This window comes from Rhamphochromis sp. 'chilingali' (assembly GCF_963969265.1).
Source record: "Rhamphochromis sp. 'chilingali' genome assembly, chromosome: 12".
Taxonomy (NCBI): domain Eukaryota; kingdom Metazoa; phylum Chordata; class Actinopteri; order Cichliformes; family Cichlidae; genus Rhamphochromis; species Rhamphochromis sp. 'chilingali'.
In genome coordinates, this window is record NC_137939.1 from 29706377 (window position 1) to 29728518 (window position 22142).

General features: G+C 39.0%; 2 protein-coding genes across 3 annotated transcripts; one reads left to right on the forward strand and one right to left on the reverse strand.

The window, feature by feature from the left end:
- Positions 1 to 518: 518 nt before the first annotated feature.
- Positions 519 to 15260, reverse strand: pan2 (poly(A) specific ribonuclease subunit PAN2). Of its 2 annotated transcripts, none has more exons than XM_080898398.1 (26): positions 15171 to 15260; positions 14160 to 14465; positions 13907 to 14076; positions 13518 to 13638; positions 13329 to 13406; positions 12972 to 13242; positions 11748 to 12093; positions 10607 to 10703; positions 10321 to 10440; positions 10071 to 10190; positions 9849 to 9977; positions 9501 to 9700; positions 8716 to 8864; positions 8273 to 8379; positions 8082 to 8180; positions 7905 to 7987; positions 7189 to 7333; positions 5772 to 5909; positions 5620 to 5679; positions 5428 to 5518; positions 5195 to 5352; positions 2797 to 2940; positions 2542 to 2721; positions 2328 to 2421; positions 1541 to 1732; positions 519 to 1412 (listed from the first exon to the last, which is right to left on the reverse strand). In XM_080898398.1, the coding sequence occupies exons 2-26, from the start codon at positions 14445 to 14447 to the stop codon at positions 1378 to 1380; spliced, it is 3615 nt and encodes a 1204-aa protein (XP_080754524.1). In that variant the 5' UTR covers positions 14448 to 14465; positions 15171 to 15260; the 3' UTR covers positions 519 to 1377. The 2 variants fall into 2 exon arrangements, with proteins under 2 accessions (XP_080754524.1, XP_080754523.1); XM_080898397.1 differs by having other exon boundaries at positions 1529 to 1732.
- Positions 15261 to 20560: 5300 nt separating this feature from the next.
- LOC308407028 (uncharacterized protein) lies at positions 20561 to 21959 on the forward strand. The gene is made up of 4 exons (XM_080898408.1): positions 20561 to 20794; positions 21044 to 21151; positions 21292 to 21462; positions 21541 to 21959. The coding sequence occupies exons 1-4, from the start codon at positions 20648 to 20650 to the stop codon at positions 21700 to 21702; spliced, it is 588 nt and encodes a 195-aa protein (XP_080754534.1). The 5' UTR covers positions 20561 to 20647; the 3' UTR covers positions 21703 to 21959.
- Positions 21960 to 22142: the final 183 nt, after the last annotated feature.

A 22142-nucleotide genomic window follows, 5' to 3' on the forward strand; every position in this document is an offset into this window, starting at 1 on the left:
GGTTTGTTTAAAAAACGAGAAGTTTAGAGGGAAGATGTTTCTGTAGTAGATCAGCTAACACAACACACGTCTGAAACTTGAAAAGGAGTCCAACTAGACAGGGTACCCTTTTTGTTTTTTTCTGCATGAGGGAACAAAGGCAATGAAACTTCACTTTATTTAAATCACAACTAATTCTGACAAATCCAGACAAAAAGGTGGAGGGGCCAGATGTGATGTAATGTAGTTTTAGCTTATTGGTATTGACTAACTTCAGTGATCCATTGTGTTTGGAAATGCTCTCTGGTCACAGTTGCATTTGAATACATTTTTTCATACTTTAGCAGAACAAACTGTACTAAAACAGGAAAAGAAAAAATAGTTCTGCATTGAGATTTGTAAGAAATCATTTAAATTATTTTCCAGAAGTTACCTGGAAAATTAACAATGATAGCAGATTTCACAGAAGGATAGGGAAAAGACCAAACTAAAGTCATTGTTAGATGTAAATAGATTTCTCTGAACAGTCACAGAGTTTGGGTTATTCGATTTTAATCAAGATTGACACGTATTCATGTACCGTAATTCCCGGACTACAGAGCGCACCTGATTAAAAGCCGCATGCTCTAATTTTAGAAAGAAAATCAATTTCATACTTGTACAGGCCGCACCGGATTTTAATTCACTTGTAATAAAAGATATTTACACAGAAATATTACATGTGAGGATTTTTAAAGTTTAATTTAATCCGTAAGGTAACATAAACGTTATGGTAACATACAAAAATACATACTGCAAATGCTTTTTTTCCTCGAACAGCGCCTGTAACACGGCTACCTTTAAGTATACGTACGTATCAGTAACACACAAATTACGTTGCTTATGGTTTTTTTACGGAACAGTGCACAAACAACATTAAAACATCTCTTAACAACCGGTAAAAATATATACCGTATATATACACTACTTATCAATTTTATTGGTCTACTGTTACCAGGCAAAATGTTTTTGGCCACATGAAAAAAAAAAAAATGCATTAGCCGCACGTCAGTATAAGCCGCAGTGTTCACAAGTAGCGGCTTATGACCCGAAAACTACGGTACATTTCCCACTTCCCGGTATAAAAAAAGCATCTTACACGCTCAGGATGCGTTCGTTTACAGCAACAAAAATCTTTTTTATTTAATGTTTCAAAAAGATAAAATACAAACCAATTTTTTTGAAAACCTTTGACCTAAAAAGCCCAAATTTATTCATGACTAAAAATGATCAGTCACTGACTCAGTCTGTTTACAGATGCAGACATACCTGCATGAAAACTGTACACAAAGCAAACGAGTATAAAATGTGACACATCTGAAGAAAATAAGCAAGAGAATCTCCCGGTCACGGTGTTGCTCACAGCCCCATCACAGAGGGAAACACAGCAGCACCTGTGGAAGGAAGGAGAGTGCATTCAATCCATTCACAATGTCTCTCATTAACCCCTGTCATCTAAACTCACACGACGTCAAAATCAGTCTGCGTCTACTTCAGCGCAGTCTCGTACTTTTTGGGCTACCTTGACCATCTCCTGTGTCCGATTCCGGGACTTTCCAGTCCAGTTGGCGCCCTTTTTCATAGAGTCCCTTAAGGACCTTCCTCACTTCATCATTCCCGCCGCCATGACTCAGCTCCAGGTACTTCCTGTACAGCTGCAGGGCAGTGCGTGCATCCTCTATGCTGTCATGGGTTTCCCCCTGGATGTTGAGGTCTGTGGACATCAAGAAGAAAACAATCAGAAATGAGTTAAGGTAAACTGTTATCTTCAGATTTCAGAAGAGAATTACATTTATTGATAACGAGTGAAATAAAATGATTATCTTTATACATTTTTAAGTGTTTCAGCTTGAAATGTGTCTATAACCTTGACAGAAAGGTCTCTGACACTCATACATCAGTGTACTGTAATCTGCTACCATCTGGGATTTTTTTACACTGTGTGTATGTTGGAAGTTGTGATTTTATTTATTAATTTATTAATTTTTTGATTGGTTGGTTTAAGACTTCAAGATTTAAAGGAAAACTCACACATATTTGAATTAGTTAATTTAATTAAATAAAAAGTACAGGATTATTTTTTGAGGCATTCATCTGTATGTCTGAAGATCATTGAATGCAAAGACTTTAATGCTGTACATAGACGTGAGTTGCAGGTAAGGCTCATGGGCTTTTGTAGAAAATGCTAATGTCAGCTGGTCCCTTGCACCACGGCATCGCCAAATGTGTTAACTACTAACCTTTGTTTTTTGTACATTTTTTGATTTGTTTGTTTTTACAGTAAGCTCTATATTTTAACCTTGACTTACCGAGAAAATACCAGGCAAGAAATCTAAGAGAAATCATCCTCTTGCGGGGCAAATGGAAGAGATGGACAGTATCAACAACTTGATCTTTTGGAACCTTAAAAAACAAAAGAAAAACCTTAAAAATCACATCTAATCACTCTAAAAGTTGTGAGATGACTAAATTTGACTTTACTGAGCTCTAAATTATACACACTAGTTTATAGCAACAACATACCAGTAAGTTGATGACACGAAAATCTTTCTGTAGGCCGTGACCTACAAAGCGAACTCCTGTGTCAATGAGGAAGCGCAACTTTAGGTAGGTTGACTTCAGAGTGGTCAGATGCTTAGACGATATTTTGGCATCCAGGTCTCCAGGTTTGATGCCAGAGTATTGTGTCAAATAGTCGACCACCTGGAAGAACAAATTGACCAGTTAGCAGGTGGATCCTTTAAACATTATGTAATCATACTCTCTGCAGCTTCTCACCTGCTCCTGAGTGGAGATGTAGTCATCGATGAAGGGGACCCCCTCGTTGGGCCCCTGACCCCTCACACAGGTGATCCTGGCCACAGACATCTGACTGGGCTTAATGGTTGATTTGGTGCCATCACTGCGTAGCTCTGCTTCTTCCTGCAGACGCACACATTAAAGAGTTGGGTTTAATAACAACAAGATTACTTTAGAAAGACTCCAGGTTGTCAGTGGACTCGAACCCAGTACCTTTTCACGATAATACATCAGCTTTTTACTGCTTATGGGTAAAAAGCATTCCATTTAACACAGTCTAACCTAGGAGAGCACAGATTACTAACCTTATTAACTGGACACCTGGATTAGTTTCATGAGTTAACCATTATGACCAGTCTGTTGTGACAAAGAGCTCCCTGTAAATGTCTATAATATTTTTTTATCATGAAAGATTATGTCTTCCCACCTTCTTCTTCAATCGGCAGGCTTTAGGGGTCACCTCCATCTCACCCTACCCATAACACCCACCATGTCTTCCTTCACTACATCCATAAACCACCTCTGTGGCCTTCCTCTTTTCCACCAGGCTGTCCAATATATCCACCATCCCTCCTCTGCACATGTCCAAACCACCTCAGTCTTGCCTGTCTAACTTTGTCGTGGCTGAGCAGCCCCTCTGATGAACTCATTTCTAATCCTATTCTTTCTGTAACACTTTTTCCTCATAACCAGGTCATCAGCTACAGGTAATACTTAATATTTAGTGTTATAGATTTCAACCTGGAAGCAATTTTTTTTTTAGTTATTTGGTTTAACATAAGACGATACAAATCATAATCAGATCATGATTAAAAAGGGCCTGATGTCTCCAGGTCACTGTAAATTTCCATGTCATGGAGATTTGTGTAGACTTTATTGTCAGCTTTTCGCAGGTAAACAACTCCAAACAAAAACTTCAAAGAGTACACTGCGCTTTGAAGTCACACTGCTACAGGAAAAGCAGAAGTGGTTTAATCCCATGGATTCCTCTTTATTATCAAAGTGTTTACACTAACCACAAAACAATGTGACAAATATCTGGCAATTTCACTCCTTTGAAATCCCACACAATATATTATTTTCAGTTTCAAGTTAACACCAGTGCATTATGGTTAGAATAGTTCTCCTTTAAGATGGGGAATGTTGTAATGGAGTGGGTGGATAAAACTTGAATGGGTTTTGAATTAAATTCATCCAAAATCAGAAAAAAAATTCAAAGCCACACAAAGCAGAAGTATGCGGAATGAAGAGGAAGGATCTTTTAATACGGTAAAGCAAGCAACGACAACCCGATTAATGTGGTTACAAGTGTTTTACAGGGTAATGTATTCACACTAGGGCTGCCACAAACGATTATTTTGATAGTCGACTAGTCACCGATTATTTTTGCGATTAGTCGACTAATCAGATCATCATCCATTAGACGTAAAACTACAGCTTATTGCACCAGCAGCATCTGCTTTTATATAACTATCATTAGCTTACAGCTTTAAGTGTGTAAGGTCTGTGCTAACTAAAAATAAAGACAAGATGATAGTTTATTAAATTTTAATGAAATTTGCAGATTGTTTCGGTGAAGTTTAATAAACTCCTTGCTATCTAAAATATAACAGGACACTGGAGTAAATTCTGGAGCATCTCACACTTCTGATAATCAGCTGTCTGCTTGACGTTTATTCAGCTGTGTAAAAACTATAAATTTAATCTCAGACAAACTGATTTACTCAGGAACAAATAAAATACTAAAAAAAAAAGCCAAACAATAACATTTTAAGTTATCTAAGTGACTCATATATATTTAACCTGAGTAGCGAAAGACGGCGGTGGGTTTGAAAACGATTTGCGGGGAGTCCGGTGTTCTCAGGGCGCTAGTGAGCCTAGCCCCCGGCTCGCTAACGAGCTAGTGGGTAACAGACGTCTCTGAAAACGTCGGAGCGCTTTTGAAAATATGTGGTGTCCTGGTAAACTGAGCAGATATTTGAGGTTTACACAGCTACATTCTCACCTGAAAATATGTTAAACGTTTATTTTGTGACCCAGAAAGAATAATAAGAGTAATATTAAAACTAACTAGCTGCCGCCATTGTTGGAAACTGAGCTGGGCTGCGCTATGAATTCTGGGACACAGCTGCTGCTTCTTCTTCTTCTTCTTCGGGGTTTAACGGTAGCTGACATCCTTGTACATGCAATGCTGCCATCTTCTGTTTCAGTCCGTTATTACACTCTTAAATCCTGCCACTTATTCCTCTTACAAAGCTTCAAACGACGCGTCGACTATTAAATCAGTCGTCGACGATTTTGATAGTCGACGTAATCGTGACTAGTCGACAAATCGTGGCAGCCCTACTTCACACAGTGGTATTGTGGTTAGAGTTACCTGATTGAGTGTTACAAACTCAGCGTCCAGCCCCACCAGATCACCAGCCTGCGGCATCTCACTGACCATGAGAGGGATAAAAGTGGCATGTGTCTTCCTCTGCTTCCGAGCCAGTGACGCCTCTGTGAGCAGCACGCTAGCATCTATGGGATTTTTAACTGAGGCAAACAGCAGAGCATGAGCAGTTAGATCAATAAAAAGAAAACCTTCAGATTTATTATGCTGAAACTTACTGCGGAGGTCGTATTTGGTGTGGTAGTTTCTCTTAGCGTAATACAGAATGGCTGGCACTTTCCAGCTCACATCAAACTGTGCAGCCTCAGTCTGAAAACAAAAACAATAAATCAACAGATAAAATAATAAATAGCTTTAGGTGACTGCACACGTTTACATTAGCAAAAATAAATAAGCAGTAAAATCCTTACTTTATCAATCGGTTCAATGAGGAAGTCATTGAAAAGGTACCACTGCTGGTGTGTGACTCCCTGAAATAATAAAATCATTTTAAATGTTAAAAATGTAACTTTTCAAAGTGAGTTTATCTCAGACTGCAATTTCTTATCTAAGACTAACGCACCTCTTTTCTTTGATGGTAGGTCTCACCCACTTTAATGTGTGCAACCAGATTACCACCTGTGCGAGCATCCAGGATGTGCGGCACCGTGACCACCAAGTCATACAGAGAAGCTCCCTCCGCCTCTTCAGCAGCACTTAACTAGTAACAGATAAAGTACGAGATAAAGAGAAGATAAACTTTTTTTTTTAACCACATGCTGTTACAGCAGCCAAAACAGTACACCCAATTTAAGATAAATAACCGTTAAAATAGAATATCTCAGTAACTCAAACTCTAATCTTTCTGTTTTTGTTTAAAAAAAACCAAAACAGAAAGGAGCACAAATGAACAGAAAAAAAAATGAAGTAAAATAAATACAGGGGTTAGAGATCTAAAACTCTTAAGTTAAAGACAATAATGGTTTAAAATTATCTAAAAATTGAAATAAAATATAGCTAAATGCTATATATAAAAAATAATAATATGGCAGCAGGTTATTCCAGAGATTTTCCCCTAATACTCTCCAGTTACTCCTGAAGTCCCCAGATGGGAGAGCAGGCCAGATGAGATATATAATGTTTTCAATGGTTTCTGAGACATCCCGGACTACACCCATTCACCTCAACTAACACTTTTGGTAATAACCATAGGTGACTTGGAGGTGCTTATACCAGCTGTTTCCCACTTGACTGCAAACCACACCAGTACATGCTAACAGTCTCACTCAGATGAAGCCCGCAGAACCAAAAAAAAGGGATGCTATTCTGAGCTTCCCAAAGCAGATACCCACCCCAGCTACATCTGCACTAATTCAGGTTTCTTCCACACCAGTGAGGGAACATTCCACATCCCAATGAACAGACAGTGATGCTTCGAGTCAACATATCCAAGCCCCTGTCTTTTCTTGATACCTTGATACCCAGGTCACACTGCACCTGAGCCCAGCGTCTCTCCCTGCATGTGGTGGGTCCATAGAGGGGCAGATCTGTTTACAGGTTTTGCCCCGCTCAGTGCCCGGCAATGTGGATTTTCTACATCTCTCTTAGTCTCTTATCCCTGCCCTGATAGCAGTTAGCCTTGGAACATGAAACAGATCCCTGGATCAAAGGGATGTGCAAATCCCTCTCTCATCAATAAGGTGTCAGTTTGTCAGGGGTTGTAAAAAAACTATATAAAAAGTTACATAATATATAATATAATGAAGTGTGTGTGTACAGTAAAACAAAATAAGAGATATAAATTTAACAAAGAAAGAATAAAGATGTCTTACTAAATGTAATGGGGAAAAAAGTGCAGCAAAGTTGCTCAATAAAACAATGTCTAAGTGTGGCCAGCAGATTTACTGCTCAGGGATACTGCAGTGAGTGGACAGGGAGGAAAATTACAGACTGAAATTATTTCAAATTATTGTTAGCTCAAGAAGCTCTAAAGGCCTCACCTCCTCGGTCTCAGACCACCTGCTGATCTCTAGTCCTTGACTTTTGCTGATGGACATCTTGAGAGTGGCGGGGATCCAGATGTGCCGCAGATCCTCTGTGCGAGTGTCAAAGGTGATGCCCTCCATACCGCAAATCTCCTCCCCACTGCACAAAGTTTAAAGTGTAAAGTTCAACAACATATTTAATCACAATTTAAGATAAAGAAGTGCAATTTCAACAGCACATTTCAGTTTTTCTCCATGATCAATGTAGAAAATTACAGAAAAAGATCTGATAGCTCAGTGCCAAAAGACTGTCCCATATTTGATGTTTCTTTTTTTCCTACTGAAACTTTTCTGTCATTTAATTGTTTATCCAATCCTCACTACTTTGGTGTAGTATGAATGGACACAGGGGAAGGTCTTTATCGGGAGGAAAAACTATAACACAACAAACACAGTTAAAAGTCCAATAATTTATACCTACCTTCATTTTTCCAAAGTTGTCTACCGGACCAGATTGGAGTCTTTGTCAAGCTCATTCTGGCCCAACTAAGGCCTCCAAACCTTATGTTTGACACCCCTAAGGCTTCTCAAAGTGCTCCTTCCAATGTACAGCTGTGTGTGTGTGTGTGTGTGTGTGTGTGTGTGTGTGTGTGTGTGTGTGTGTGTGTGTGTGTGTGTGTGTGTGTGTGTGACTATTTCTTTAAAATGAAAAGGGGTCTTACTCTACTTACTCTAAGCACCACTCAGTGGGCATGGGAGGTGGTTCTTTAGGTTTTGCTGGTTTCTCTTTCTGCTTGGCTTTATTGAAAGCATACTATAAAAAACATTCATGTAATTAATAACAAGTTGAAGAAGACCATCTTGGTTTTAATTTTTATCTTTTTAATGACAGAATCAATGTCGCTTACCTCGGCCTGAACCTTCCAGAATTCAGCCTCTTTAGCACTGTTCACCTCACAGTTTATCACCAAAACATCTGGTAGACATCGAATGTTTCGTGTCTGCACCTACAGTGTAACACAAACACACTATCACTCTGCAGCACGGCTAACAATCTGTTATGTATTGACAATATGAGTGAATAAAAGCTGTAACTCACTGTGGGCTGATACTTCTCACAGTTTTCACACCATGCCTGAGTGCTCTGCTCCAGGCAGATGCTTTTCTTCAGGATCTCAGCAAAGTCATACTCCTTTATTGTTTTTTCTGAAAAATATCAGAGTCAAATGAATATACTGGTAACAGATATAGCCTACTGCTCACTCAACATTAAAACTACCCATCTGTAATGGAGGACATTCAAATATTTAAAGCTACAAATACAGAACAATAAAATATAGTAGCTCTGGAAAAGGATATACAGAGGAAGATAATTAAATTTCTAAATACAGGATTAAAAAAAACATATATTGGAAACTGATAAGATAAAATTATCATTATTATTATTATTTTTAAATGTAAGCATATGATATATATATACACGTGTAAGAAAGAGGAGATATTATGAGTGTGAAATGCACACCTCAGTGCTCTCAAACTGACCTTGAGTGTTCTGCTCGGGGTAATGCATGGTGAAGAGCAGCGTGAGGGAGGAGCGGACCGTTTCTTTGCCACAGCGACACAAACTACTGTTCTCAACTTCACAACCAAACAGCTTTCCAATGACAGACTCACTAGAGGAGCCCAGACAACTGCAACACAAACACAGAGCAGTCACATTTGTTACGCAGATGTTATCTTTTAAACGGTTTCTACTTTTATAAACAAACTTAATAAGACTGGAAATATGTTCAGTAAGACTGCAGGGCTTTCTAGACTCAGAGCAGTTTTTGCTCTGTGAGTGACTAGCGGTGGGGAAAGAGTAAGGAATCCTGCAAATGATTCACTTTCTCTCAACAGAGGTACAAGTTCCTGTCAAGGTACTCGTCTGATCTTTTATACAGTCTCACGTAACAATAAACTGGATGTTAAATAAATCCAGGTGATATGAGGTGTTTTGTAATGTTACTGTCACTTAATTGTTAGATGTATGTAATTATGTCTGTAATTGTGATGCCTTTTTTGATGTGGTTGTCTCTATCGAACAATCACCACACTCAGAAAGAGAATTTCTCAAAGGATAATGACAACATAACAATTGAACTATTTCCAAGCATTGGTCCCCAGGCACAACACCCATATGTGTGTGCTTTGGCCAAGGCCACAGTGACGGGAAGTGTAAAGTAACCATGTTAAGGATGGAAGAAACACCAGCTCCAGAGGAAACCCACAGACCCAGGGCTCTTTCTCTAAGCAGCCTAGAACACATCCAGACTGATGTATTATACCTGCTGCTAGCACCTCTGTAGGCTTGCGGACCCTCCTGCTCCTGTGTCTCCTGGTGAAGCTGGGTGAGGATGAAACGATTCCAACTTTGGATTAAGCGACCAAGCCTAGCCTTCCCCGTTTGCTCGTCCGAGTCTGAGAGGATCAGGCCCAACGCCGAGGCTTCAGGGATGGTTCGAAATGCTCTGAGGAAGTTACTGGCCTTGAAGAAGATGATAGGAGATGGTACTTTGGGAAAGCTACATAATAAATTATTGTCCAGTTGCAAAGAAATGAGGATTCAATTTAAGGGTTCTGTATTTCCCAAGAGGCTGAATCGTTATTTCAGAGAAATGAATGAAAAAACTTACCTGACATGGATCTCCTCGTGACAAATCTAACATGTGAAAGAGGAAGCCGAGCTCACAGGCCAAACAAAACTCTTTCTGGCACAAATGATTCTGAACAAGGCAGCGAATCGGCTCCAGGAAATATAACACCTAAGACAAAAAACCAGAGAGCAACTCTTGATGATGTCTCATATCAAAAAAATAAATTTTTACCAAACACATTGTAAATCTTCAGTCTCTTACCTGGATCATGCAGTTACAGTAGGCATTGGGAATGTGTGGCTCCAGGCCAGCAAACAAGGTCCTGTTGTAATGTTTGAAGTCAAAGTCCTCCAATCCAAGTTTAGAGTATTTAATTGTGACCTGAAGCAGAACAAAGACATCTTCATCACGTGTTTTGGAAATCTAAATTTACAGTAAAACTTTATAGATTGTGATACGTCAACAATAAATCTCATCTCTATATGAGAACGAGAATGAAATAAAGTCCAACCTTTCTATACTTTTTGGGCACCATGTAAAGATGTGGCTCTTCATCACGTCCTATTGGTGACTCAGGGACCTGGTTGTAATTATCATAATCAGGCTCCACATCTTTAATCTTATAAGGAACCTGAAACCAAAACAGGGACCACAAAAAAATGTTAAATTATGTTAAAAACCATGTGTTTAACTGGTTTTCAACCTTAAAATAGAAAGATTGTTAGGATTTTGTGAAGAAGGACAATTAAAAATCTTTTTTCCCCATTTAAATTAGCATAACCAAGTTCTTCACATGCCTGGTTCCTGGGGCGGGTACGAGGATTTGCTGCGTAACCAATGAAGCCAACAGTTTTCATAGTGCGGAGGATTTCTGGGTCCACCGGAGGGGCTCGTCTGTTTAAAAAAAAAAGAAGAAAAAAACAAAAACCAAAAAAAAAAACCCCACACGTTTTAGATTGTAAAGCAGTTAAGGGGAAAAGGGGGAAGGGGCAGCTACAAGCCATGCTTCTCATTCTGAAGTGCCTTTAATAGTGAAACAGGAGTAAATTAATATATTCGTTCAAAAAAAAAAAAAACCAAAAAAAAACTGCATCACAAACTTTACAAAATCTGAACACGAAATCCAACCAATTTCAAGCCATAGTTTACATGTTTTAATTAGTGTCATAAAATATGGCGTGTCTCTGTCCCTTCACATAAAGTGTGTAATATATGGCTTCAAATACAGATGTCATCATTTTCATAGGTAATGTTATCAACTATGACTGCAGAGAAGAGAAATTAACCACTTCCAGATTGTCAAGTAATACGTTTATGGTATGAACAGTTATGTCATGCATGAGATCGTACATCTCCACTGATCCAGCTTCTCTTTCCTGGTTTGGTTTTACCATATAAATTCAGAAAAGCTTGAAAATGTTTGATATTTCTCCACACTGTTTAAAAACTTTTTTTCTTCTTTTTTTTTTGGTAAAGAAAAACGATCCTTAAAAAACTGAAGTCAACAATGCTTTACTCTGTCTCTCAATTCTTTCCAACTTCCTTATTCTGTCTGTGGCATCCAGCCCCGAGCCCACAGGTTCCTGATGAAAATGTAAATTTCTTAAAAACACGTCATAAACCTATAGTTTAATTTTCCACCGAGGCTAAATAAATTCCTAAAACAGCTGGGAACTTAAAGTCTTGGCAATAGTGTATTTTTTGGAACCACTTTCTGCCTTTGATGTATTTCTTTGTATTTTGAGAAGTGTGACAGTGTAATGTGGAGTTCATTTGAGATAAACTATAGTGACCCTGATGAACTTTTAAAGACAAAAACAGTTTGGTTTTCTATCCGAGTTACTTTCCAGAGTGTGTGTTTCAGTTCAGTTTTTGGTGACTTATTTGTTTTTAATTTAAGTACAACAGTTTTGTATATACTGTTAATAATTGTGTTACCTGGGGCTGGGTGTAGCCAGGGCAGTGGGCCAGTCTGACAGCAGAGGCTCAGTGCTCGTCAGCGGCATGGGGATCAGAGAGAGGGGCAGCAGGTCGTGATTCCAGTCCAGCTGAGGCAGTGTGTCCACGAGGCAGGGCAGGGCAAATTCCGTCTCCCGTGAGTAGTCGTTGAATGAAACTTCTGGAGCATCGGACCAAAGGTGCACACATCCCCCTGAATCCCCAAAGGCTAAGGCTTGTTTGCTTGTTGACACGTCAAAACTCATGAGCAACTGGCCCACTGTGTTGACGTGAAAAATATCTGCCATGTTGGCAAGGCCGGTGGGCTCACAGAACTGGCACTGACCTGGAAAAAGAGAGAATACAGGCGGTTATAGTGAAGCTAAATGTACCATCCATCCACTCTCTTGCACTTTCAATTCAGGATCACGAGGCAGCGGGGCTGGAGCATATTCCAGCTATCATAGGATGACAGGCTGTCGGACTGTTGCAGGGCCAACACAGAGAGACATACAACCATTTGCACTCACATTCACACCTATGGTCAACTGAGAATCACCAGATAACCTAATGCCACTAACTGCATGTCTTTGAACTGCAGGAGGGAGCCACAGAGAATGCAAACTCTGGCCAGAAGGCGGATTCATACCCAGGACTAGCGCTAACCCCCACATAACCATGTTGCCCGGCTACATGTACCAGTTTTTGGAAGCATAAGAGACTGCGGTAAACTACTTATCAGATGTCAGTTTTGTTATTGACTTTCCTAATGATAATATATAAAAACTAAATGATGACTCCTATCATCAAAGTGTTCTGCTTTAGCTCTTAAAACCATACAAGACCAGAAAAATACAGTCATTGCATGAGGTCCTGTGCAACAGCTGGAAAGAGGAACAAACACATCAGGAATGCCACAACAGCTCTTGCTGGCCTCACTGTACAGCATTAAAATGAAAATAATTGTGTACATTGCTTGTGTCATGAGCACACTCTTCTATAGCACTAAGAGCTGGACAACATACTCCAGGTGGGAAAAAGACTCAACCCCTTTTCACTTATGATACCATAGTTACAAAGAGAAAAAAATACATTTGACTGTAATGACGAAATTTCGTCTTGGTATTTCTTGGTATTTCACTTATGTTGACCAAACAAACCAAGGAAACTAACAAGCAATCAGACTAAAGAACTCTAAAATTGACTAGACTCTTTAGTTCATACCTGTCTGTGAGAGGATTGCAAGCCGTGACGTGTAGGTAGGAATGAAGCGCAAGAAGAGGGGATCCACATGCACCTGAAGGGGGGTTACAGCACGCATCATGCGGAGGTCATACACCATGAGGAAACGGTCACATGCCAACCCATTCAGGCCTCGGCTGGAGAATCCACATGCAGCCAGAAGGTTTCCGTGAACATCAAAGTCTGACAAGCTGCCAGAAAATGCGTCAAACTCATGCTCCATCTTAAAGGTACGCAAGTCACGAAGGGTCACCTGTTTTGAACGAAGGGTAAATGTGAGAGTCATGTAAAACAAACAAATATATTTTTTCAAAACTGATATAATCATATGAGACTTACTTTGCCAGAAGTGTGTCCACAGAAGAAGAAACGATTGGTCTGACGCATTATTGCCACTCCAGGTACCTCCACTGTGAACTGGAAGTACAACCAAAACAGCAGACAGTCAGACACTCGCTGTGAAGTGCTATGTTGTGCCAGTGGTCTATGCTTATATCAGGCTTGATAAATGCAAGCCTGATGTCTTACTTTTTGAGTTTCTTGGACTGTATTCAGGTCAACTTCAGCCACATAGTTTTGCAATCCACCCATGAGCAGCGTGTTGTTATCAGTCATGAGGAGGCTGTGCATATCAGCTCCTTCCTCCATCCTGCAAAGCACCAAAAATGGCCATTAATTCCATAACCGTAAAAATATTTTCATATCTCCATGTCATATACAATCACTATGAGCACAAAAACATAGAGGAAAAACACACCCCTATTTAAGATAGGTAGGATTCACAATAATATCTACTGACAGTGTTTCTTCTGTATTTTTGCAGAAAACTTCACCAGGACACTTAATGTTGTATTTTCTCTAATTTCTCACCAATATTGTGCAACATATCAACAATCAATGTAAAAGTAAACTCTTACGGATAATCAAACATGACGAGACCTCCACGAGTGTAACATCTCAGGTTGCATTTAGAGAGGACCAGCACGCCTGTTTCCAAACTCTGAATATGTCGGATGTCATCGGTTGCGTGGACTTGGAAAGAAGAGTAGCGTGCCATTGTTGGTCCAAAGAATGATGTTACATGACCCTTAAAAGAACACAAAAAAGGAATATTACAAAGTGTAACGGCTGACGAAACGATCTGTCCTCCAATATAATTCTGGTTCTCACTCTGTGGTTTCCCATCCAGAGCATTTCCTCCTGCAGGTCAAAATGTGTTGCAGTGACAGGGATGCCAACTTCTGAAACTACACTGTGCAGCTCAGAAAAGATCCCCTCCATCAGGTGTACAGGCTCCGGGACGGTCACAGCCTGTCCCTCTGGGTATAGCTCCACACCCTGGAGTAGTTTTGGGTTTAGGTGTGGGTCCATGGAGGGTTCCAGGCCTGCATCTAGAGTTCCATGAAGGCTGGCTGAGTATTCACCCATCCCAGGGTCAAGACCGTCAAAGTTCATCATGGATTCAGTTAAATCAACCTAAAGAGAAACGCCAACGCATGTTAATAGTGACACCGGGGTCATGTTAAGGTGTTGGATTGGAACCAGTTTGTCTTTGTATTTTTGTTGCTGGGTCTGAAGTGCTCTAATGTTAGGATGTTAGGCTTGGAGAAGGTTCTTTCGAGTTTTTCCTTTTCCAAGACGGTAGTCTTGTTTTATTTCTTTTTGGTTAAAATCTGAGGTTGTTTCTTTGACTTAACACTGACTTAATATCCCATCATACTTTTAGAGTTGGAGAAGGAATTCGGATGAGAGGTGAAACATCTTAAAAAACCTAAGAAGAAGTCCAGTAGTCCTAAAAGCAGGCGCTACTACAATGACCTGGATTACTGAGAATCTGCAAAAACATCCTGCAGCTTTGATGCTAGCTTTGACGTAGCTTTAGAGTTCGCGTTTGTAAGCTAACAGGGGGAAAGACCCGAAAGACGATTCTCTGGTATCCATTTCTAAAACATAAATAGGGTAGATAATCTAAAAAGTAAAATAAAATATCTCACACACAAGAGTATTGTCTAATTCAGCCGTGTTTGAACGCTGTTTGTGTCCTGTATCTAAATTAGCTAATGTTAGCAGCGTTGTGGCTAACCTGAATTGTTCATGCTAAACTGTACGATACCTGTAATACTAAACAGGCCCACCCATTTCTTAAACTTAAAAATATACCGATTTAAGGTCATCACCTACCTAAGCCTGAACTGCAAAGGTGTCCATGCTCACACTTCATTCACAACAACAAACACACGGATACTGGAAAACGTTTCCGGGGCACCTCTGGTGCGTTTAGGAACCGCGCTGGAGCGTAGGCTTCCGTTGTTATGCCAGACGCACATTTCATTTTAAGAGTACAGTAGGCCTATTCATTAAGTCTTTAAGTTGATTTAGCTAGTCATTCAGTAAAACACTAGTAAATTATCTTATTAATCATAGTTCATAGTTTATGTTTTTCACTGACAAAAACACAAGCACATGAGATTTATAGGTCCTTTTGGAGTTGTTTTCAAACATCTCAGTTATCTTGACAGCTAACTTGACAGCGCTAAAAATATATATATTAATCTAATACTAACATCAATTATTCTCTTTGTATGGCTAGCTCTCTAACCCTAGCGCCGCATGATACGTGAATGCACCGTGAACTCCCGTGTGTGTTTGTGAGTTCCTGAGTTCGACTCAGGTCGGGTTCCTTTTATATAGAGTTTGCGTGTTTTCTTTGAGGGTACTCCGGCTTCTTCCCACGGTGATAAGACATCCAATTAGCGGGGTTAGACTAACTGATTGATTCTAAATTTCTCATAGCTGTGAATGTTGGGTTACTATGGTCACTATGGTAACTGCGAAAACGCTCCATCAGATTAAGGTATGCCAGAGTTCAAGGGAAATTTTAAAATTACGCATTGTTTATTTCATCATCAGAAAGGTGACAATTAAAAGGTTTTTTTTCTCTATACTCAAATTTCCATGCCATCATGGGTGTAATGACAATTCAGGCTAATTTTATATCATAAGGTCATGAACAAACATTAACAAACAAAGCCAGTCAAAGCCAGTAGCTGTATTGCATGAGGCATTTCTGGAAATATGAACATATTGAAGTCAATGAAAGTGTTAACATCATGTTTTGGTTGTTTTTCGTTGGGATTTGCCAGTGATTACTCATCCTGATAGTTTCAATTATCGTTTGCTATGTCAAATCAAATTTGCAATATTAAAAACAGCTAATAATAATTCAAAATATGGTATTTCTTTATCTACAGCTGGGATAAATGTGTAAATTATATTCAGTGAAATATATGTAACCTTGCTATTAAACATGGGCTGTTTCTAACATAAAAAGCAGAGTTTATAACACGATTTTCTTCAATGTAAAGATTAGTTTAAAATAATTCTTTAGCACTTCACTGATGGCCTTTTCCCCCAAGATGAGGGACTTTTCATCAATCCACTCTTATCTGTGTCCATCGACATAAAAATAATATTTTCCAAATGATGTCAAAAATTCCATATGATGAGGTTGGAGGCGGTGGATTTAGACTCATACACAGATGTTCACACATGGCTTGTATCAATTCGACTACGCAATGAATTAAAAATATGTCGCTTGTTTAAATTTAGGAATTAAAAACTATGCTACCTTGGGCTTAGAGAATATTAAAATTCAACAAATTCCCAAGTTTTAAATCTTTGTTTTAAACTTGGGAATCATCATGTTATCATGGTGACGCAACCCACAAAGCGTGTTCAGTGACACTAAAGACGTAGGGGAAAAGTGATAATTCGTGTCCACGGAAAAGCAATCATTTATTTAAAATAAATAAATAAATCTTGTCTCTTTGTAGGGTAATTGAGGTGATTAAAGAACTACTTGTGCTTCAAAAGTTCTTATTTCTTACGCTTATTTCTTATACTGCTTGTCAGGGACCAAGGCATAGGACACATGTGTTTAATTCAAAAATTGGATTTTATCTATCCAAAAATATGAAAAATAATTGACAAAGCCAAAACCTTAAATAGGCAGACCAATAAAAGAGGACAACTCAATAAACTAAACTCAAAATAACCACTAACAAAATCTCAAACAAAGATAAGAAAAACTGGTCACCTGAAATGACGCAAGGGAACTTACTGGCTTAGCTAAATTATATGAAAGACAAGGGGAAAACAAAGTGGTTGCCATATAACCAATTAACACAAAACAATTAAACAAACTCCAAACACCCCCGAGGCAATGAAGCATGTGGTTTAGTCCAATGAGGCTGTCAGCGGTATTTCAGATCCCCCAGCCCTTTGCCAAACCTTTTGCCAAACCCTTTGCCAACTGGAAAGGAGAAACAGAACCCCCAGGTAACTCAGCCAAAGAAAGCTGCTGTACTATACCATAAAACAGAACTTTGGCCCTGCAGTGTTGATATGTGCGCAGTCCATATAAACCTTGGAAGGTGTGATGGAGAAAAATACATTTAATAAAGAAAAAATATATTGGACAATAAGTTAAATATATTTAAAGTATTGACTGCAGAGTAAACTAAAGTGAAGCAACTAGTGGTGAGTTGTGGAGCTTGCCATCACAGAAAGTGAATAGTGAAGTCGATCAGAAATCAACGTGGAGTGTTAAAAGAAATTATATATTTAAATAAATATGCATTTGTATCAAATTAAAGTGAAGATATTAAAATGAATGGCGCAGAAATAATCAAATGTGGCAGTTAATATAAACTGTTATGATGGAACCATGATGGCTCTTCTTTTTTACAGAAAGGTATCCGTGGTGTTTCACCTGCATGTGTCGATAAACTGTGGAAGTACGAGTTTATGATCCATCACTTGCAAACTCTGTGAAATGCAAGAACTCCCTCCGATTTTCTTTCTTTCTTTGTTTAAAAAAAATCATATTAAACTAAATATCTTTGAATCTTGGATTACTGCCTTGGTAAAACACCTGCACCTACCGGATGTGTTCCAATATTTTCTAATAAATAATTATTGCCATACAAATTATTTCTAAACGAAATATTTAGTGTGGATAATAAAAGTAATTGTTCGCTGCTACTGAAAATAACAAAGAGGACTGCACCATTTGATAACAGCACAAACCGACTATAAACGACCTGAGCAGGAGCTTTTTCTGGACTTTTATTCCTGGACAAAGTGTGATAAGAATTATGTGCATAATATGGTTTTCTCACAAGCCTAAAGTGAGGAGCTATAACGTTTATGCTTTTATTGGTCATGTCTTTGCCGTATTTTTGAGTGGTTCTCAAACCTTTTCTGGCATGTCCTCTCCCTCCCCCTACAGTTAAAAGTAATAATAATAATAATAATAATAATGATGATGATGATGATGATAACGGTCGCCTTGATTACACCAACACACTCTTGTTTATTTCCCCTATATCATAAGTTTAATCAGCTTGGTTTCAGTTTATATTCTCCCCCTGGTCGTGTCACAGTGAGTGCCTATAGCATCGCGTGGTTTAACTGCGCAGCCACAAGTTAGAAGTGATTAATCCCAGCAACAACTAGGACACACAGAAGTGGGACTGTGCGTGATCCAGGGGTTTACATAGCAGCGTATGTTGACGTTGTTCAGGGGGAAATCTCCCATAGCAGCGAGAACATCAAAGCAACAGAGAGTGTGTGAAAGAGATGGTTGACCCGCAATTTTCGGATCCTCTGTCGTGTTAATCTTTCTTGATTGGACAAAAACGCCATATATGTGTTTATCCTATCAGCTGAGGATGAGCTATTTGACAGAGGTAGGAGCTTAATGCATTTTTCTGCTAATCTGAAATAAAGTCTCTAACCAAAGCTTTTTAATTGACAAATAAACACATAGATGGTCAGTAAATGTAATAGCAGGACCAAATCATTAGTGTTTGTGTGTTTTCGCAATAACGTTGAACAGAAATGGGAAAGATAAAGGAAGTGTATATCTTATGTCTTCCCTGAACTTTTTCTTTCTCAGAAAAAAAACAGACTATTTGGTTTTTCTCTGGTAGTGAAGAGGGGCAGATCATGGACACAAACGGAAAGTTTGCCCAATAAGAACTCACCTCGTTATCGCTCTGAAATACAAAGGTTACTCTCACTTCCTCGCCAGATGTGAAACTTTGATTAGAAAGACTTTAGTTGGTGTCTTTTTCCTTGTAATCTTTCGCACATAATAAGTGAAAAATGTGGTCATTGTGAATGATTTGATATTACACGATTAAAGCGACCCATAAAGGGGAAGACATGAACATTGTCAGACTGAATAACATTGTTGCTAACCTGGATTTTTTTCTTTTGTCTTTCTTTCATTGTATTGTATACGGCGCGGGACATCTTGGGCTCTTTAGCGTCATGGTTTAAAGCCCACAGCCTGCCGACCCGAGTATTTTTGCTAACCGTGTACCCATCTTCTGATAGCTGATGGCAGCAGCCTTATCTGAAACATGACAGTGAGTTCACTGTACTCAAATGGCCTCCACAGCCACCAGATCTAAGTCGAGATTCGGGATGATGGAGAATCACATCGTGGTTAAGCAGCCGCAACAACTATTTGATGCTATCATGCCGATATGAACCACAATCTCTGATAAATGTCACCTTCATCTTGAGGTTTGACACGAAGAATTAAGACTGTGCTTAAGGCACACAACGGAGGGCTCAACCAGGTCTTGTGCCAAAGAGTGACAGTCTGCAAATAAAAATAAAAATGACGTTGTTGTCCTATAACCTGTCAAACAAATGCCAAACACATCTCTCATGAATGATATCAAGCCATTTTTAATCAAAAAGAACATTCCTATCACCAGCCAGTTAGTTTTACATATTGTTTTTATTTATCTGGTAAAAAGTGAAATTGATGTTAAAATACTTCTTTCAAGAGAGATCCTGCCAAGAGGGCGGCAATATGGAATTCATATAAAGATATTTTATGTGCCCAAAAAGGCTTGGTTGATCATAAACCTAAAAAGTAGGTATTGTACAACAACGCAGTCACAAATAGCTAAACTTGCAAAACAGGTAACTTCTTTATTTTATATATAACATATATATTTAACATATATACATGGCATTTATTAACATGAGCAAAGATATTAGAAACAACAAAATCGCAAATCACTTTCAGCAGGCACAAGGCTGGTACGAGTGAGGCGTCCCCAGTTAAGTGACCGGTGAATGCAGTTTTCCCTTTGAGGGTAACAGCATGACTGTGCCCCGATGTGAAACTTTGATTAGAAAATGTTTAAGCGAGTTGGCCTTTTTCGCTTGTAGCCTTATCACAAACAGTAAAGCATGAAACTGTGGTGGCGCTGACTAATTTCATATGATGTGTAATTAGAGCAACTCAATAATTAAAAAAGGGAAAGACGTGGATTTTGCAAGCCGACGAATATCATTGTTATGATCGGAGTTTCGCATTCTTCCAATGAATTCGACCTGAATTACCTAATGCGTTTCCTGTCTTCCTGTTGCGTAGTTAATTGGCTCACACCTGAGAGGGAAGCCCTTGGGAAACCCTGCATTTGCATTGAGTCACAAGTTAAAAGCATCCCTCGCGCTCTCATTCTCAAATCACACTCAGACGGGGCGAGTTCTTTTTAACAGACGATATTTAAGGTCCCAGCACCTCTCTCACAGAAAGGATCTCACAGCAGGAGGCAACTAACTAACTAACCATGGCGCACTCTTTTACTTTTGCTGTTCTCTCTTTAATGTTTTTTTCCACCGCGTCTGCTGCTCCAGCCGGGCATCAAGAATCCTGCGTTGACGTACAGACCAGTTCGCTGGAACTTAATAAAATTGCTAGAAATGTATCTCTGGAGGTGAGTTGTTCAATTTTTTTCCCAAGCTATTTCTTAATTTCTCCTTTTTAACCACTAGTGGAGGGGAAAACAAACTTTTTACTGCGCATTTGGAATATGTTTTGCTCACTCAAACGCATGCTTAGACGATGCCAAAGCAATAAACACATTTAAAAAGTCTAGTTTTAAAGTATGAAAGGTTTTCTCACAGGAGATGCATTACATTGTACCACGATGTGCTCATACCGACTGTTTCCAAATGTTCTGCAGGCACGAAAGGGATTAGTTACGAGGGAAGAGATACAATTTAGCACCTTACTTGTGTGGATGAACTCAAAAGACATGTGTGATCCTGGGACCCTCAAACAGGAATCTCTGGTAATATCACCTATAAGAATTATAAACTGTGACATGAATTTAATTGAACTGATATTGACATAAATCTGTGACTTCAAAATACGATATGTTATCTGATTAGGTGCGATTTCTAATCCTTTTTGTCTATTCTTCGTCCTTAGCCATGCTTTGGGAAGATCATCAAAGTCCTTGACCGTTACAGAAGTCTGGTGAGGAGGATTTCTGAATTTGAAAGGTGCTCAGAGTTTGCCAGCCAGGTGGTGCCAGTGATAAATAAGCTGCACACTGACGTGACGAAGTGCGCTGATTCGAAGGGAGAATGGGGAGCAGTGGTAAGTTTGGTCATCAAAGTATTTGCTTTTGACAACAGCACTGATACAGCATGCTTGCTGATCGGTCTGATTCTGCAGGATCTAGCCGTCGGAGAAGTAACAATTCCGGAGTGGGAGAAGCCGTATCTGTGTCACTACATTCTGGACAGACTCTTCTCCTTCTCCATCTTCACCGCTCGCGTCCTTTCAGTTGGAGATCCGGCTCACCACACAGACGGAACGACTCAGAAATGCATGTAGAACCTCACAGTATTTTAAATACTCAATGTATTGAGCATCTTTTAAATTGATCACAGTGATCGCAGTTTGTAGTGCAGTTTTCTGTAGTTAATAATTTATCGATTTTAATGATCTTTCCGAAAGGTTTGATATATTTATTAAAGTTTTTATTTATTGTATTTATTGTTTTTATTCATAATAATCAATGAATACTTAATGTATTCACCACTGTATTTTTCATTCAAACTGTATACAATATTTATTATAATAAAAACTGCTACGCATGATAACGTGTTTTGACCCTTAAATTTATTTAGATATATATTATTTATCCTATGGCGATTGTTCTTTTTGCCCAAACGATCACAATAAATGCTTACTCATTCAGGAAATTTATGAAGTTACCTGCGCTGAGGTATCCCTCTTCTCATTGAATAATTTTGAATAATAATGTTATGGTG

Excerpts from the sequence above, each read along its gene's own strand:
- pan2 (XM_080898397.1), bottom strand. The coding sequence starts at position 14,447 with ATGATGAACTTTGACGGTCTTGACCCTGGGATGGGTGAATACTCAGCC. Across the intron at positions 13,243-13,328 it reads GTGGACACACTTCTGGCAAA|GTGACCCTTCGTGACTTGCG; the intron begins GTAAGTCTCATA and ends CGTTCAAAACAG. Across the intron at positions 2,422-2,541 it reads TTCGTGTCATCAACTTACTG|GTTCCAAAAGATCAAGTTGT; the intron begins GTATGTTGTTGC and ends TTGTTTTTTAAG.
- LOC308407028 (XM_080898408.1), top strand. The coding sequence starts at position 20,648 with ATGGCGCACTCTTTTACTTTTGCTGTTCTCTCTTTAATGTTTTTTTCC. Across the intron at positions 21,152-21,291 it reads CCCTCAAACAGGAATCTCTG|CCATGCTTTGGGAAGATCAT; the intron begins GTAATATCACCT and ends CTTCGTCCTTAG. Across the intron at positions 21,463-21,540 it reads AGGGAGAATGGGGAGCAGTG|GATCTAGCCGTCGGAGAAGT; the intron begins GTAAGTTTGGTC and ends CTGATTCTGCAG.